At 40.6% G+C, this 18281-nt stretch overlaps 1 protein-coding gene across 12 annotated transcripts in view; it reads left to right on the plus strand.

The window, feature by feature from the left end:
* MTFR1 (mitochondrial fission regulator 1) overlaps positions 1-18281 on the plus strand; it is a 92617-nt gene that overhangs the window by 36685 nt on the left and 37651 nt on the right. For all 12 annotated transcript variants that reach the window (XM_054560808.2, XM_054560811.2, XM_054560809.2 and 9 more), the window contains 1 exon segment: positions 16747-16862. In XM_054560808.2, coding sequence (XP_054416783.1) covers positions 16747-16862 — 116 coding nt within the window.

Raw genomic sequence — 18281 nt, forward strand, 5'->3', positions numbered from 1 at the left:
TGCCCTGTTGCCCAGGCTGGAGTGCAGTGGCGCGATCTCGGTTCACTGCAACCTCCACCTCCCAGGTTCAAGCAATTCTCCTGCCTCAGCCTCCTGGAAAATTGGTTTCTAAATAAGTGGTAGAAATTAGCATTTATTCAGGTTGACGTGTGTGGTAGAAATTAGCATTTATTCAGGTTGACTGGCAAGGTTGTTCATTGCTGTGTTTATAATCCTGCTCACAGACTGACTGGCTAAACCTTTGTGCATCGGTCTAGAAATGGACAGACTGGAGCTGAGCGTGGTGGCTCACTCCTGTAATCCCAGCATTTTGGGAGGCTGAGGCAGTCAGGAGTTCAAGACCAGCCTGACCAACATGGTGAAACCCCGTCTCTATTAAAAATACAAAAATTAGCCGGGTGTTATGGCACACACTTGAAATCCCAGCTACCCAGGAGGCTGAGGCAGGAGAATCACTTGAACCTGGGAGGCGGAGATTGCAGTGAGCTGAGATTGTGCCACTGCACTCCAGCCTGGGCGACAGAGTGAGACTCCATCTCAAAAAAAAAGAAAAAAAAGAAATGGACAGATTGGAGCTTTCCAAGAAGTAATTTTTTATTACAGTATAGGCTTTTTTTTTTTTTTTTTAAACTCATGAAGTCAAACATGCAAAGCCTTATTTATTTATTTATTTATTTTTTTGAGACGGAGTCTCGCTCTTGTCATCCAGGCTGGAGTGCAGTGGTGTGATCTTGGCTCACTGCAAACTCTGCCTCCTGGGTTCAAGCCATTCTCCTGCCTCAGCCTCCTGAGTAGCTGGGATTACAGGTGCCTGCCACCACGCCTGGCTAATTTTTGTACTTTTAGGAGAGACGGGGTTTCACCATGTTGGCCAGGCTGGTGTCAAACTCCTGACCTCAGGTGATCTGCGCATCTCTGCCTCCCTAAGTGCTGGGATTACAGGCGTGAGCCACTGCACCCGGCTGCCTTTTTTTCTTTTTAATAATCAAAATGAAGAAATCTGTGGTAATAAGTCTCTCAAGTACTTTCCAAGAATTCAGTTCATTTAGACATGAACTGCTCTTATTTGCCAGTTTCCTTCAAATAGCTGTTAACTAAGGTTTATAAATTTTTTTCTGATTGTTCAATTCCATCAGTGTCTTTCTAGTTAACTATCTTACCTCCCTCCTAGTTCCAGGAAAATGTGCTTCAGCGTTTGCATTCATATAGCTAGAGGCGTGGAGATATCTAACGTTATCTGATTGCAACCCCCAAGTCTGCCTTGACAGTCAATGGGCTGAAGTACTAGAGTCAAGTACGTTTACTTGGGAGAATTCTTTTTCTCGATGTTGTCAGTCTTTTAAAAGAGTATGAGCAGAAAAAGAGTATTAGATTTAACTAATTTGAACTGCATTTGAAAAAAATGGATTAACATAAGGAGAAGAGTAAGGTACGAGAAACATTGATGACCTACTTGAGAATGTAGTGAGAGACGGAAGCCATTTGTTTATAGTTATAGATTTTTATTTCCAGTTATACTGAGTCTTTTTTTTTTTTTTTTTTTGAGACGGAGTTTTGCTCTTGTTGCCTAGGCTGGAGTGCAATGGCACAATCTCGGCTCACTGCAACCTCTGCCTCCCGGCTTCAAGCAGTTCTCCTGCCTCAGCCTCCCAAGTAGCTGGGATTACAGGCATGTGCCACCAAGCCTGGCTAATTTTGTATTTTTAGTAGAGATGGGGTTTTTCCATGTTGGCCAGGTTGGTCTCGAACTCCCAGCCACAGGTGATCCATCCGCCTCGGCCTCCCAAAGTGCTGGGATTACAGGTGTGAGCCACCGCACCTGGCCCATACTGAGTCTTTTAAAATTCAACATCGGTGTTAAAGTATTTTGTCTGGTGGCCCACACCTACAATCCCAACACTTTGGGAAGCTGAGGTGGGTGGATCACCTGAGGTCAGGAGTTCGAGACCAGCCTGGCCAACATGGAGAAACCCCGTATCTACTAAAAATACAAAATTAGCTGGGCATGGTGGCAGGTGCCTGTAATCCCAGCTACTCAGGAGGCTGAGGCAGGAGAATGGCTTGAACCTGGGAGTTGGAGGTTGCTGTGAGCCGAGATCACGCCAATGCACTCCAGCCTGGGCAATAAGAGTGAAACTCTGTCTCAAAAAAATAAAAATAAAAAGTATTTTGTCTGCTACTTAAATGTTTTACATATGCCATCATCCTTCTGTATCTCCATTGCTTCTTTGTTTATCAGAAATATAAAAGATGTAGTCTTCAAAATGTATAGAGGAGGCAGTTTTGAGTAAGAAAATTGAAAATGCATTTTTTTCCCTTATTTTTATAGCTCATTTAGGGGCTAATTGATGTGGAATATATCCAGGCTATCTGGGAGTCCAATGTGGGTAAATATTATTACTGAAAGTCTGAGACTGGGAGTCTACTATGGGGCACAGGGCAAGTGGACATCATTATACTGAGACCATATCCAAGTTGAAGTGGATTAAACTGAGAACAGGACAGTCATACGGTCAATTCAGAAAGTGAAGTTAGGTAGTCAAAACCAGTCTTCCCATTGTCCTCGGTGATTTCACTGTCTTTTGGAGAACCCACCTGAAATGCAGCCTCATTTTTCTTTGCTTCCTCTACTTCTGTTGACTTTCACTTTCATTCCTTTCCTAGTACTTGCATCACTGGCAACAGCTCAACCCGGTCAGCCTTGAAACCGTTTCACCTTTGAAATCTTAGACCTCAATATATTCCTTCTAGATCACAGCATCTCCTCCCTGTACTAGCTAACCCATGTATCTTTGGTCAAGTAAGACTCTTATATAAATGATAGGCAGTACAGGCATATTCCTTTGTGTTTTGAACATTAGATGAGATTATGCATGTGAAGTCCTGAGCATAATTACTCATACATAGTGAGTGCACAGTAAAAGTACTGCTGCTAGTAGTGGTTTTGCTATTATCATTATTGCCACTTTATAGTTACGGAACTAATTATCTTCTTTGGTTTTCTAATTGAACTCCTTTGGGAGGGGGGCGAGGGATAAAAGGCAACATATATGGTGCAGGGTATACTGCTTGCGTGATGGGTGCACCCAGATCTCACAAATCACCACTAAAGAACGTACGTAACCAAATGCCACCTGTACCCCAACAACTTATGGAAAAGTAAAATAATAGTAATAAATAATTTAACTCCTTTGTTTTACAGATTGGATTTCTGTATATTTTATAGGGTCACAAATCAGAACACATACCAACACATTTAGTTACACCTTCATCCAATTAATGGGCACAGTGACTATTGTGCTGGCAATAAAATGAGGTGATACATGTAAAAAGCCCTATAAAAGACACCCAATACATGTTTCTTTGCTGTGTTATTGAAGACCTGCCTATAACCTCTTAGGTTTTATTACTTCTCCTGTACTTCAGTTAGCTCTAGGAATGAATTGGCTACTTTATACTCAAAACAGGATTTCTAGACCCTTCACATTTACTTTGGTTGAAGAAAGCTAACTTCCCCTGGCCCTTTTCTACCTTTCACATATGTGTATTTCAGCACATCTACACACTTGTGGCCATAAGCATTTTGTGTATTTGGATATCGTTTTCCTTGTGGAGGTAGGAACTAGATTAAGACACACTAGGAGAACAGGCCCTTCTTTGTCTCCTAGTTTCTAAATTCATGACATCAAAAGAAAATTCAGTTCATGGAGGGGCTTGCAAAAGCAGTAAACTCTGGGGGATAAGGAGGAGTGGGATGCAGAGGTTTTAATTTGCAGTGTTTTTTTTTTTTTGAGACAGAGTCTTGCTCTGACACCCAGGCTGGAGTGCAGTGGCTCAATCTTAGCTCACTGCAACCTCTGTCTCCTGGGTTCAAGTGATTCTCTGTCTCAGCCTCCCGAGTAGCTGGGATTGCAGGCACGCACCACCACACCTGGCTAATTTATTTATTTTTTATTTATTTTTTTGAGATGGAGTTTCAATCTTGTTGCCCAGGCTGGAGTGCAATGGCGCGATCTCGGCCCACTGCAATCTCCACGTCCTGGGTTCAAGCGACCTCCTGCTTTAGCCTCCCAAGTAGCTGGGATTACAGGCATGCGCCACCACACCTGGCTAATTTTGTATGTTTAGTAGAGATGGGGTTTCAACATGTTCTCCAGGCTGGTCTGGCTGGTATTACAGGCATGAGCCACCGTGCCCGGCCTGTAGTGGTTCTTAACACTGGATGCATATAAATCATCAGGAGCGTTTAAAAAAACAAAAAAAACAAAAAAAACCCATGCTCAGGCCTCATCCTCCAATGTGACTGTATATGCTTCCCTACCTCTGTACTAAAATTCTTAGGGAGCTTTTAAAGAAATACAGGTCCTGTTTAATAGCTTACTAAATCTGAATTTCATGCATTTGTTTTTTAAACCCTCTTCAGGATCCTATGCAGCTAAAGTTGAGGACCTTAGACATAGTTTTGTTTTAGTATTTTGCTACAGAAAGTTTGTGTTTACCAACACATTTAAACAGTGACATATTATCTTTTGGCAATTGTAAGTATTCACTAAAGCACTTTTGGGGTACATTTTAATGTATTTTAAGTTATATGAGTTAAAGAGAAACATAGAATGTAAGTGTAGTATAGTAGGGTATTACTACATTTTAAAAAAAAAAAAACCTTAAGGCAAAATACCCCCCAAAAATGTGATCCTCAGTACTACCAAGTGAGGCACTTCAGAATAACCTGGGTTGGGGACTTGGCTGTGTGGTTATAGTAGTTTGAATACCAACTCTGTTGGGTAATTTCACATTTTTCTCTCTGGTAAACCTAACCCAAGCTATTTTCTTGGACTGCAAGGAGTGGTTTTTGGAATTGGTGGTGGAAAAGGACTGTTCAGTAACCAAAAAAGTGATGAATGAGCTTCCTACTAAAGCTCACACATGGTGATTAAATCTGGAAGTAAAATGGCCATTTGTTATGGCACATCTTTATATAGCAAGTAAACTTGAAATTCATACTTTATGTTAGATGTTGGTATTGAGTGGTGAATGAAACAGCATGTATGTCTGCCCTTATTGATTATATGATTCAGTGGGAGAGATATTTAAAAAGTCAATATGCTAATAAAGGTATAATTATCATTTGTAATAAATAATATATATTTATAATATATAATTTATAATATATAATTATCATTTGTAATAAATGCCATATAGTATGAAGTAGTATAGCATGGGGGAGAAGTTCAGGGAACGCCTCTCTAAAGGAATGACAATTAAGGATTACAAAGAGCCTGCTCTGCAGGGTTGAGGAGACAAGTAGAGGTTGAGGGAGTCATTGTGTGCAGACAGAATAGCATGTGTAGAGATCCTAAGGCCAGATAGAAGTTGTTTGAGGAAACTGACAAAAACAAGCAGTGGGGAAAGGATTCCCTATTTAATAAATGGTGCTGGGAAAACTGGCTAGCCATATGTAGAAAGCTGAAACTGGATCCCTTCCTTACACCTTATACAAAAATCAATTCAAGATGGATTAAAGACTTAAACGTTAGACCTAAAACCATAAAAACCCTAGAAGAAAACCTAGGCATTACCATTCAGGACATAGGCATGGGCAAGGACTTCATGTCTAAAACACCAAAAGCAATGGCAACAAAAGCCAAAATTGACAAATGGGATCTCATTAAACTAAAGAGCTTCTGCACAGCAAAAGAAACTACCATCAGAGTGAACAGGCAACCTACAAAATGGGAGAAAATTTTCTCAACCTACTCATCTGACAAAGGGCTAATATCCAGAATCTACAATGAACTCAAACAAATTTACAAGAAAAAAAACAAACAACCCCATCAAAAAGTGGGCAAAGGATATGAACAGACACTTCTTAAAAGAAGACATTTATGCAGCCAAAAAACACATGAAAAAAGGCTCACCATCACTGGCCATCAGAGAAATGCAAATCAAAACCACGATGAGATACCATCTCACACCAGTTAGAATGGCATTCATTAAAAAGTCAGGAAACAACAGATGCTGGAGAGGATGTGGAGAAATAGGAACACTTTTACACTGTTGGTGGGACTGTAAACTAGTTCAACCATTGTGGAAGTCAGTGTGGCGATTCCTCAGGGATCTAGAACTAGAAATACCATTTGACCCAGCCATCCCATTACTGGGTATATACCCAAAGGACTATAAATCCTGCTGCTATAAAGACACATGCACACGTATGTTTATTGCGGCATTATTCACAATAGCAAAGACTTGGAACCAACCCAAATGTCCAACAATGATAGACTTGGATTAAGAAAATGTGGCACATATACACCATGGAATACTATGCAGCCACAAAAAATGATGAGTTCATGTCCTTTGTAGGGACATGGATGAAACTGGAAATCATCATTCTCAGTAAACTATCACAAGAACAAAAAACCAAACACTGCATATTCTCACTTATAGGTGGGAATTGAACAATGAGAACACATGGACACAGGAAGGGGATCATCACACTCTGGGGACTGTTGTGGGGTGGGGGGAGGGGGGAGGGATAGCATTGGGAGATATACCTAACGCTAGATGACAAGTTAGTGGGTGCAGCGCACCAGCATGGCACATGTACACATATGTAACTAACCTGCACATTGTGCACATGTACCCTAAAACTTAAAGTATAATAATAATAATAATAATAATAATAATAAAAAGAAGTTGTTTGAGGAACCAAGAGAAGGTTCCAGTCAGTCAGGAACTATTAAAGTGGGAGACTTAGTAGTATGGTATAGTGATCTTTGAACATCTCAGCTGTCTGAAGATGCATACCTGGATTAATATATAAAATAACTTAAATTTAACCGTGTGTTTCAATAACTACTAGATAATTTGGAATATGCTAGCATGTGATGTCATACTGTATATGATGTTCATTTTTATTTTTAGCTATAATTTTATAGTCAGTTGGCCCTTAAAGATTACTGAATCCAGCAACAAATAGTATGTTTTATAAATTTTGGCATTGTGGAGCCCAGCACGGTGGCTCACACCTGTAATCCCAGCACTTTGGGAGGCTGAGGCGGGCGGATCACCTGAGGTCAGGAGTTCAAGACCAGCCTGGCCAATGTGGTGAAACCCTGTCTCTACTAAAAATACAAAAATTAGCCAGGCATGATAGCAAGTGCCTGTAATCCCAGCTACTCAGGAAGCTGAGGCAGGAGAATCACTTGAACCTGGGAGGCGGAGGTTGCAGTGAGCCGAGATCATGCTACTGCGCTCCAGTCTGGGCGAAAGAGCGAGACTCCGTCTCAAAAAAAAAAAAAAAAAAAGGCACTGTGAAATAGTAGTTTTGAGACTAACTGAGTATGGCTAGGCATGGTGGCTCACACCTATAATCTCAGCACTTTGGGAGGCCGAGGCGGGCAGATCACCTGAGGTCAGGAATTTGAGACCAGCTTGGCCACTGTGGTGAAACCCCGTCTCTACTAAAAATACAAAAATTAGCCGGGCATGGTGGCAAGTTCCTGTCATCCCAGCTACTTAGGAGGCTGAGGCAGGAAGAATTGCTGGAACCCAGGAACTGGAGGTTGTAGTGAGCCAAGATCACACCACTGCACTCCAGCCTGGGCGACAGAGCAAGACTCCATCTCCTGCACTCCAGCCTGGGCGACAGAGCAAGACATCTCCAAAAAAAAAAGTAACCAACAAATGTTTGTGGCCATTTTATTCATCTCAGGCAGTTGATCTCTTAAAAACCTTGTATTTCCACACGGATACTGCTGCGTACCCTTAAAGATTATTTTCAGAAATAGACACATTTTCCTCCCTCTGGTGGCTTTGTTCTCTAGCCTTCTACTATTCTAAGTGTGTTATGTATGGAAACTTTTAATAAATGTTCACTTAAAATAGTGACCATGCAAGAGATACATTTACAACATGGTGACTATAGTTAACAGCAATGTATTGTATATTGAAAATCACTGAGAGAGTAGATTTTAAGTGTTTTCACCAGAAAAAATTGAATTGGAGGTAATCCAATTCAGTTGAACCACTGCACATATTTCTTTTTTTTTATTTTTTTATTTTTTATGTATTTTATTTTATTATTATACTGTAAGTTTTAGGGTACATGTGCACAATGTGCAGGTTAGTTACATATGTATACATGTGCCATGCTGGTGTGCTGCACCCATTAACTCGTCATTTAGCGTTAGGTATATCTCCTAATGCTATCTCTCCCCCCTCCCCCCACCCCACCACAGTCCCCAGAGTGTGATGTTCCCCTTCCAGTGTCCGTGTGTTCTCATTGTTCAATTCCTACCTATGAGTGAGAACAGGCGGTGTTTGGTTTTTTGTCCTTGCAATAGTTTACTGAGAATGATGATTTCCAGTTTCATCCATGTCCCTACAAAGGACATGAACTCATCATTTTTTATGGCTGCATAGTATTCCATGGTGTATATGTGCCACATTTTCTTAATCCAGTCTATCATTATTGGACATTTGGGTTGGTTCCAAGTCTTTGCTATTGTGAATAGTGTCGCAGTAAACATACGTGTGCATGTGTCTTTATAGCAGCAGGATTTATAGTCCTTTGGGTATATACCCAGTAATGGGATGGCTGGGTCAAATGGTATTTCTAGTTCTAGATCCCTGAGGAATCGCCACACTGACTTCCACAATGGTTGAACTAGTTTACAGTCCCACCAACAGTGTAAAAGTGTTCCTATTTCTCCACATCCTCTCCAGCACCTGTTGTTTCCTGACTTTTTAATGATTGCCATTCTAACTGGTGTGAGATGATATCTCATTGTGGTTTTGATTTGCATTTCTCTGATGGCCAGTGATGGTGAGCATTTTTTCATGTGTTTTTTGGCTGCATAAATGTCTTCTTTTGAGAAGTGTCTGTTCATATCCTTTGCCCACTTTTTGATGGGGTTTGTTTTTTTCTTGTAAATTTGTTTGAGTTCATTGTAGATTCTGGATATTAGCCCTTTGTCAGATGAGCAGGTTGCGAAAATTTTCTCCCATTTTGTAGGTTGCCTGTTCACTCTGATGGTAGTTTCTTTTGCTGTGCAGAAGCTCTTTAGTTTAATTAGATCCCATTTGTCAATTTTGGCTTTTGTTGCCATTGCTTTTGGTGTTTTAGACATGAAGTCCTTGCCCATGCCTATGTCCTGAATGGTAATGCCTAGGTTTTCTTCTAGGGTTTTTATGGTTTTAGGTCTAACATTTAAGTCTTTAATCCATCTTGAATTGATTTTTGTATAAGGTGTAAGGAAGGGATCCAGTTTCAGCTTTCTACATATGGCTAGCCAGTTTTCCCAGCACCATTTATTAAATAGGGAATCCTTTCCCCATTGCTTGTTTTTCTCAGGTTTGTCAAAGATCAGATAGTTGTAGATACGCAGCGTTATTTCTGAGGGCTCTGTTCTATTCCATTGATCTATATCTCTGTTTTGTTACCAGTACCATGCTGTTTTGGTTACTGTAGACTTGTAGTATAGTTTGAAGTCAGGTAGCGTGATGCCTCCAGCTTTGTTCTTTTGGCTTAGGATTGACTTGGCAATGTGGGCTTTTTTTTGGTTCCATATGAACTTTAAAGTAGTTTTTTCCAATTCTGTGAAGAAAGTCATTGATAGCTTGATGGGGATGGCTTTGAATCTATAAATTACCTTGGGCAGTATGGCCATTTTCACGATATTGATTCTTCCTATCCATGGACATGGAATGTTCTTCCATTTGTTTGTATCCTCTTTTATTTCATTGAGCAGTGGTTTTTAGTTCTCCTTGAAGAGGTCTTTCACGTCCCTTGTAAGTTGGATTCCTAGGTATTTTATTCTCTTTGAAGCAATTGTGAATTGGAGTTCACTCATGATTTGGCTCTCTGTTTGTCTGTTATTGGTGTATAGGAATGCTTGTGATTTTTGCACATTGATTTTGTATCCTGAGACTTTGCTGCAGTTGCTTATCAGCTTAAGGAGATTTTGGGCTGAGACAATGGGGTTTTCTAGATATACAAGCATGTCATCTGCAAACAGGGACAATTTGACTTCCTCTTTTTCTAATTGAATACCCTTTATTTCCTTCTCCTGCCTAATTTCCCTGGCCAGAACTTCCAACACTATGTTGAATAGGAGTGGTGAGAGAGGGCATCCCTGTCTTGTGCCAGTTTTCAAAGGGAATGCTTCCAGTTTTTGCCCATTCAGTATGATATTGGCTGTGGGTTTGTCATAGATAGCTCTTATTATTTTGAGATACATCCCATCAATACCTAATTATTGAGAGTTTTTAGCATGAAGCGTTGTTGAATTTTGTCAAAGGCCTTTTCTGCATCTATTGAAATAATCATGAACCACTGCACATATTTCAAACATAATAAATATATACAACTTTGTAATTTTAAAGAATACATTTTTTTTTTTTGAGATGGAGTCTCATTTGTCACCCAGACTGGAGTGCAGTGGCGCGATCTTGGCTCACTGCAAGCTCTGCCTCCCAGGTTCACACCATTCTCCTGCCTCAGCCTCCCAAGTAGCTGGGACTACAGGCACCCGCCACCACGCCCGGCTAATTTTTTGTATTTTTAGTAGAGACGGGGTTTCACCGTGTTAGCCAGGATGGTCTCGGTCTCCTGACCTCGTGATCCGCCTGCCTCAGCCTCCGCCTGCTTCGGCCTCCCAAAGTGCTGGGATTGCAGGCATGAGCCACCACGCCCAGCCAGAATACATTTTTAAAAAGTAATCACATTCAGAAATAGTAGTGACTGAGTCTGGGCTAGAATATTGAATTTAGTGTTCTGTCTTTCATACTATTGTTCTTTACATAGGTATATTACCTGGCAAGTTGATGGTGTCACTTAATGTCACTATACTGTATTAAAATACAGAAATTCGGCTAGGCGCGATGGCCTACGCCTATAATGCCAGCACTTTGGGAGGCCCAGGCAGGTGAATCACTTGAGGTTGGGAGTTCAAGACCAGCATGGCCAACGTAGTGAAACTCTGTCTCTATTAAAAATGCAAAAATTACCTGGGCGTGATGGTGCGTGCCTGTAATCCCAGCTACTCGGGAGGCTGAGGCCCAAGAATCGCTTGAACCTGGGAGACAGAGGTTGCAGTGAGCCAATATTGTGCCATTGCACTCCAGCCTGGGCGACAGAGCAAGACTCTGTCTAAAAAAAAAAAAACAGGCCAGGCATGGTGGCTCACACCTATAATCCCAGCGCTTTGGAAGGCTGAGGCAGGTGGATTACTTGAAGTCAGGAGTTTGAGACCAGCTGCCCAACATGGTGAAACCTCAACTCTATTAAAAATACAAAAATTAGCTGGGTGTGGTGGCAGGTACCTATAATCCCAGCTACTTGGGAGGCTGATGCAGGAGAATTGCTTGAACCCAGGAGGCTGAGGTTGCAGTGAGCCGAGATCACACCACTGCACTCCAGCCTGGGTGACAGAGTGAGATTTCATCTTAAACAAGCAAACAAAAAAAACCCCAGAAATTCTGCTTTTAGTTTTTCTTTTCTTTTCTTTTCTTTTTTTGAGATGGAGTCTTGCTCTGTCGCCGAGGCTGGAGTGCAGTAGCGCAATCTCAGCTCACTGCAAGCTCCGCCTCCCGGGTTCACGCCATTCTCCTGCCTCAGCCTCCCGAGTAGCTGGGACTACAGGCGCCCGCCACCACGCCTGGCTAATTGTTTGTATTTTTAGTAGAGATGGGGTTTCCCCATGTTAGCCAGGATGGTCTCCATCTCCTGACCTCGTGATCTGCCCGCCTTGGGCTCCCAAAGTGCTAGGATTACAGGCGTGAGCCACCGGCGCCCGGCCTGCTTTTAGTTTTTCTTAGCATGGAAGCAAGTGGGGGTAAAAAAGAGAAATAATTAAATCTATTTAGGTAAAAAGCTAGAGATTATCATTTTACTATGTTGCTATTAAGAATATGTATATGTGGGCTGGGTGTGGTGGCTCACACCTGTAATCCCAGCACTTTGGGAGGCTGAGGCGGGTGGATCACTTGAGGTCAGGAGTTCAAGACCACCCTGGTCAACATGGTGAAACCCCATCTATACTAAAAACACAAAAATTAGCCAGGCATGGTGGTGGGTGCCTGTAATCTCAGCTACTCAGGAGGCTGAGGCAGGAGAATTGCTTGAACCTGGGAGGTGGAGGTTACAGTGAACTGATTGCGCCACTGCACTCCGGCCTGGGCAACAGAACAAGACTTGGTCTCAAAAACAAACAAACAAAGAATCCGTGTATGTTATGCATTTGGCTATAAACAAATGGTAGTAAAGTAGAATGAGTGTATTTACTATTATACCCTTTGCAGAGAATCCTAGTTCCCAGTACTGTTGTGTTTATTTTATGAAGTCACAAGAGGATGAAGTTAGTATTTCTAACATTTTTATTCTAAGCTTTTCTACTATTGTACAACATTTGTATTTTACTAATATGCACTTTATTAAATGAACTTTTTTTGGTATATTACATTATCGGAATATTTTAAATTAAAGTTGCTTCAGTAAGATTTCTAAAATAAAATTGAATTTTGGGTAATTTAGTGTTATTGAATTTTTGCTCTGAATGAAATGTGATTTTGAAAAAAAATTTCTGTCTCTTCACTTTTTTTTTCTTTTTCCACTAATAATAGCTGTAGTAGGACAGGATCTTGCTGGGAACCTTCAGTAAGTTGTCCTTTTCTTTCTCAAACTTCCCATCGGTCATCTATGCATGTCGTGGTGTCTAAATCGTATTTCCAAGAATTTCTTACTGTCAGTCCTTGCCAGGGCTGACTTCACCTTGACTTGTGCTTTACTAAGTGCATTGTCCTGGAAATTGTCCTTTGCGTCCCATGCCTGTGTCACTCAATGAATGCTTCCCTCACCAACACCTGAAACGGCCTTTTATAAAGAAGATTTTTTTCTAGTTTTATTTTGTCTTTTGAATGAGTTTGACTTAAATGCCAAAACTATTTTGTTTTGTGGGACAGGATGCCAAGTAGAAATCACCTACATCTTATCAGTTTTGGAATTGGTTCTTGAGAGCATCATTAACATTTTCATCTTATTGAACACATATTATGGACATGGTATCATTTGCATAATTAAGGCTTAAGTAAGATCCAAATTAAGTCTGTGGAATAGTTTGTTGTATCTTGTTGTTTTGTTTTTTTAAAGTTTGTGCAAAATCTGGCATTTTATGTTTAACATACTAATTTTATGGAAGCATTATTTAATTTTATAGATGTAAAATTGAGAAATGTGTTTAATCCTTAATTACTATTTATGATATCCTGAAAATGAGTTAACTTATATTTCTTTGAATATGTATTCTTAGAAAAGTAGTACTGGCTGGGCGTGGTGGTGCATGCCTATAACCCAGCATTTGGGAGGCTGAGGTGGGGTGGAACCCCCGAGCCCAGGAATTTGAGACCAGCCTGGGCAACATGGCGATACCCGCCATCTCTACCAAAAATACAAAAAATGAGCCAGGTGTGGTGGTGTGTGCCAGTAATTCTGGAGGCTGACGCAGGTGAATTGCTTGAACTTGGGAGGCGAGAGGTTGCAGTGAGCCGAGATGGTACCACTGCACTCCAACCTGAGTGACAGAGTGAGACCTGGTCTCAACAACAAAAAAGAAAAGTAGTACTTTGTTTTTTTGTTTTGTTTTTCTTTTTTTCTTCCCTCCTCCCCACACTTTGTTTCCTTTTATAGATGTTTTAGAAGAAAACAGCTATTTTTGTAACTTCTGTAGGAAAGTAAGAAGTCTTTGTCTTAAATATACCTAACTTTCTACCAACTAGTCATTATATTGGAACGGAATTTTTATTTCTAAACAAAGGGTCATGATCAGATTGATCGATCATCTCATGAAATAGCACCTTAGGAAGGCACCATTCAGATTTTAGTCTTAAGATTTATCTAACACTTGTACAAAACAGCCCATTAAATACCATCTCTGCTAGGAGCCTCACAGGGCTTGGGGAACATTCCTGCTGAAGGATAGCCACATAACCCACTTAGAATCTCCTTATTACAGTGTTAATGGGAATATCAGGATACCATTCTGTTTTCAGTAATGGGTAGGAACAGAACATTACCTAATTTCTCAACTCTTGAGATCAAATATGATACCCAGTTGTGTTATTTAAGTTGTATGAGATACCCATTTGAGATACAATATCTGTTTGGATAAGTTTCTGAACTACATAGGGAGAGGTACAAAAATCTTCCCTTTGATCTTATACCTTGAGAATTTACTTACTGAAGTTTATGCTTTTTTCCTCATCTGATTACAAATTACTTCCACTACATGCAAATTAGTATTTTGAAAGCCTTTTTATCATAATTTCGTTATTAGGTTTATTTGTTTTTGTTTTTGTGGAAGGCAAGATTTTAAAATTTCTATTTTTGAGACAGAGTCTCACTCTGTTGCCCAGGTTGGAGTGTGGTGGTGCGATCACACCTCACTGCAGCCTCTGCCTCCTGGATTCAAATGATTCTCCCACCTCAGCCTTCCGAGTAGCTGTGACTACAGGCGCATGTCACCATGCCTAGCTAATTATTTTGTATTTTTAGTAGAGACGGGTGTTTTGCCACGTTGCCCAGGCTGATCTCAAGCTCCTGGGGCCTCAAGCCATCCGCCATCTTGTCCTCCCAGAGTGCCGGAATTACAGGCGTGAGCCACCGCACCTGGCTGAATTTAAGGTGCTTTAGATACTCGATGTTCTTAGTACTTTATTGTTAACATGTTTTTGGATTTTGGTTTTTTTTTGTGACCAAGTCTTGCTCTAGCGCTCAGGCTGGATTGCAGTGGCGCGATCTCAGCTCACTGCAACCTCCACCTCCCAGGTTGAAGTGATTCTCATGCCTCAGCCACCCTAGTGGCTCGGGTTACAGGCGCCTGCCACCACGCCCGGCCCTTAAAATGTTATTTTTAATGCGACTTTATTAAGTTGATTAGATAATTATACCGGAAGAGTACACATACCAACAGCTGATATATTTAAAGTTTTATTCATAATATTACTTTAAAGATATTTTAAACTTTCAACAATGTTAGTATTATGTGTTGCATGATATATTTTGTGTTTAAGGAAGTGGCATTATTTAAATATATCTTACAAAAGTTTGACTTGGCAATGATGGCATTGAGGAGGTTTGAACAATGCATGAGTCCTAAGGGTAACCTTTTTGATAAACATATTAATGACTAAATCTCTTTGGCCTTTTCATTTTTTCCTTAATTAAAAAGTGTGGATTGATTGTTTTTCTTTTTTATTTAAACCTCACTCACACTTTTAGGAAGTATTAATCTGATAACTTTATTTAAAAATTATTATTCGTTGACTTTTGGATTCAGGCATTATTATATGTATAACAAAATCTAAATTTAACTCAGTTATCTTTATTGTTTTTCAAGATAAATTTCAAGATATCCTGCTTGTATTTTCTTTTTTTTTCTTTTTCTTTTTGAGACCGTCTCACCCTGTCACCCAGGCTGGAATGCAGTGGTGCAATCTCGGCTCACTGCAACTGCCGCCTCCCGGGTTCAAGTAATCCTCCCACCTTAGCCTCCTGAGTAGCTAGGATTACAGGTGTGTGCCACCATGCCTGGCTAATTTTTTTGTATTTTCAGTAGAGATGGGGTTTCACCATGTTGGCCAAGCTGGTTTCGAACTCCTGACCTCAAGTGATCCGCCTGCCTTGGCCTCCCAAAGTACTGGGACTGTAGGCAGGAACCACCGCACCTGGCTGTCTTTTTCTTTTGTATTTATTTCAAAATATTCTGTTTGCATCCATGTTAAGTTTAGGTAGAGAATTCTGTTCTGCTGTTTGTTCTTTTGTTCTTTAATGCTTTTACTTAAAATTTAGGGGATTTAAGGAGTTTTAAAAAACATTTTCAACATTATAATGTATACATATATAAAAACATTGAACAAAACAGCTATATAATAGCCATTTTAAAATATTCCTGGATTTAGCTCAAGTTGGTCTTTTGCTTGTTCTTTTTGTTTATTACCCCCGAGACGGAGTCTTGCTCTGTCACCCAGGCTGGTGTATAGTGGCACGATCTCAGCTCACCGCAACCTCCACCTCCCAGTTTGCTTGTTCTTATACCCCCCTGCTTACACATACCTTTTAAAATCTCTTTAGAAAAAAGTGGTTTCTCATGCTTAGATTCTAAAATTTTTCTTAATTTTCTAGGATAGTTTTTAAAAAAATCAACTTATAGGCCGGGCGCAGTGGCTCACGTCTATAATCCCAGCACTTTGGGAGGCTGAGGCGGGCAGATCACAAGGTCAGGAGTTTGAGACCCCCCTGGTCAACATGGTGAAACCCCGTCTCTACTAAACATAAAAAAATTAGCTGGGCATGGTGGCATGCGCCTGTAGTCCCAGCTACTCAGGAGGCTGAGGCAGAAGAATCACTTGAACCCGGGAGGTGGAGGTTGCAGTGAGCCAAAGATAGAACCACTGCACTCCAGCCTGGGCAACAGAGCTAGACTTCATCTCAAAAAAAAAAAAAAAAAAATCAACTTATAAAATGAAAACTGAATAAAGTTAAATTATAGTTATGAGATTGTCATATACTATTAGGCAACAATATGATTATGACTATTAATCATGGAGACCTTCAGTGGAAGAGTTAGAAACCACTCATGTGTTTTTAACACCAGAGCTGACGATTTTCCTTTAGGTGAGTAAAAAAAATTTACTCTAACATTTTGGTGCCATCTTTGGTGAAGAACTTACCCTGTTTATAACTTATAGATTAACAGCCATGCAACAGAATGGAGTCCCAGCCACCCAGGAGAGGATGCGGTGGCGTCTTTTGCTGATGTTGGATGGGTAGCCAAAGAAGAAGGAGAGTGTTCAGCAAGACTAAGGTTAGTTTGGAAGGCTATCAGAACTGAGATGCAATATCTATTTTTTTAAAGAATGATATTATTTGCAGTACTTATTTTTAATAGCCTAATTTTATCTCTAGTAATGCACCCTCTTCTTTTTCTTGAACAGTCTTCTTTTCTGTTTATTTTCCTTTTTTTCTGAGATTGGGTCTTGTTCTGTTTTTCAGGCTGGAGTGCAGTGGTGTGATCTTGCTTCACTGCAGCCTTGACCTCCCAGGCTCATGTGATTCTCCCACCTCAGCCTCCCAAGTAGCTGGGATCACAGGCATGCACCAGCAACCCCAGCTAATTCTTTTTTTTTTTTTAGATAGAGTCTTGTTCTGTCACCCACGCTCCAGTGCAGTGGCGTGATCTCAGCTCATTGCAACCTCCACCTCACAGGTTCAAGCGATTCTCCTGCCTCAGCTTCCTGAGTAGCTGGGGCTACAGGCATGCGCCACCACGCCCAGCTAATTTTTGTATTTTTAGTAGAGATGGGGTTTCGCCATGTTAGCCAGGCTGGTCTTGATCTCCTGACCTCAGATGATCCACCCGCCTTGGCCTCTTAAAGTGCTGGGATTACAGATGTGAGCCACCACACCCAGCCTATTTTTTATTTCTTTTGTAGGGATGAGTTTTCACCATGTTGCCTAGGCTAGTCTGTTCATTTTCAAGACTTGACTAGTATTTATAAAGTTTTTAGAGACATATAATTATGTCCTAAGTCCTCATTGACAGAATTCTTTGTCCTTCAGCAGTTTACATTCTAATGTAAGAGACCAGAAACAATGATCATTAATTTTTAGATAAGTACAGTAATTATAATGGTCTCATTGGGGCAAAGGGATCAATCTGGATCATAGTAGAGAATTTGTATAATTGGAGAATGTTTCCTAAAAATTTTGAGTCAAAAGGAGATTAAGAAGGAAATCAATGGATACTGTAAAGTCTACGAAGTAATTACAGATGGTCACTGCAGGATGAGAGGTGTTCAGCAAGACTTCTCGGGAGGAAGTGCTAGAGCTCCATTGTGAGGGCTGAGTGGGAGCCAAGTAAATGGAAGGCTGGTATTCCTGGAAGAGTAAAGAACTTGTTGAAAGGTAAAACCAGGAGACATTGTGCCATGTTTGGGAACTGCCAGATGGCTCAGTGAGAGTAGAGGGCAGAAAAGAAGGATAAGCTGTAGGAGATGAGGATGAGAAGTAGGTAGAGGTTTAAAGGTCTTACACGTGACACTAAGAAACATAGAAAAGTTCACGTTTGTGGAAAGCAATATAGAACCTGAAAGCAGTGTGGAACCATGGAAGAAATTAGAGCACTAGTAAAATCAACGTGTAAACAGTGTGAAGAATAGAAAAGAGCCAGACCAAGAAATAAACCAACTAGGAGATGATCAGAATTTAACTGAATTAAGAAACT

Source organism: Pongo abelii, chromosome 7 (assembly GCF_028885655.2).
Source record: "Pongo abelii isolate AG06213 chromosome 7, NHGRI_mPonAbe1-v2.0_pri, whole genome shotgun sequence".
Lineage (NCBI taxonomy): Eukaryota > Metazoa > Chordata > Mammalia > Primates > Hominidae > Pongo > Pongo abelii.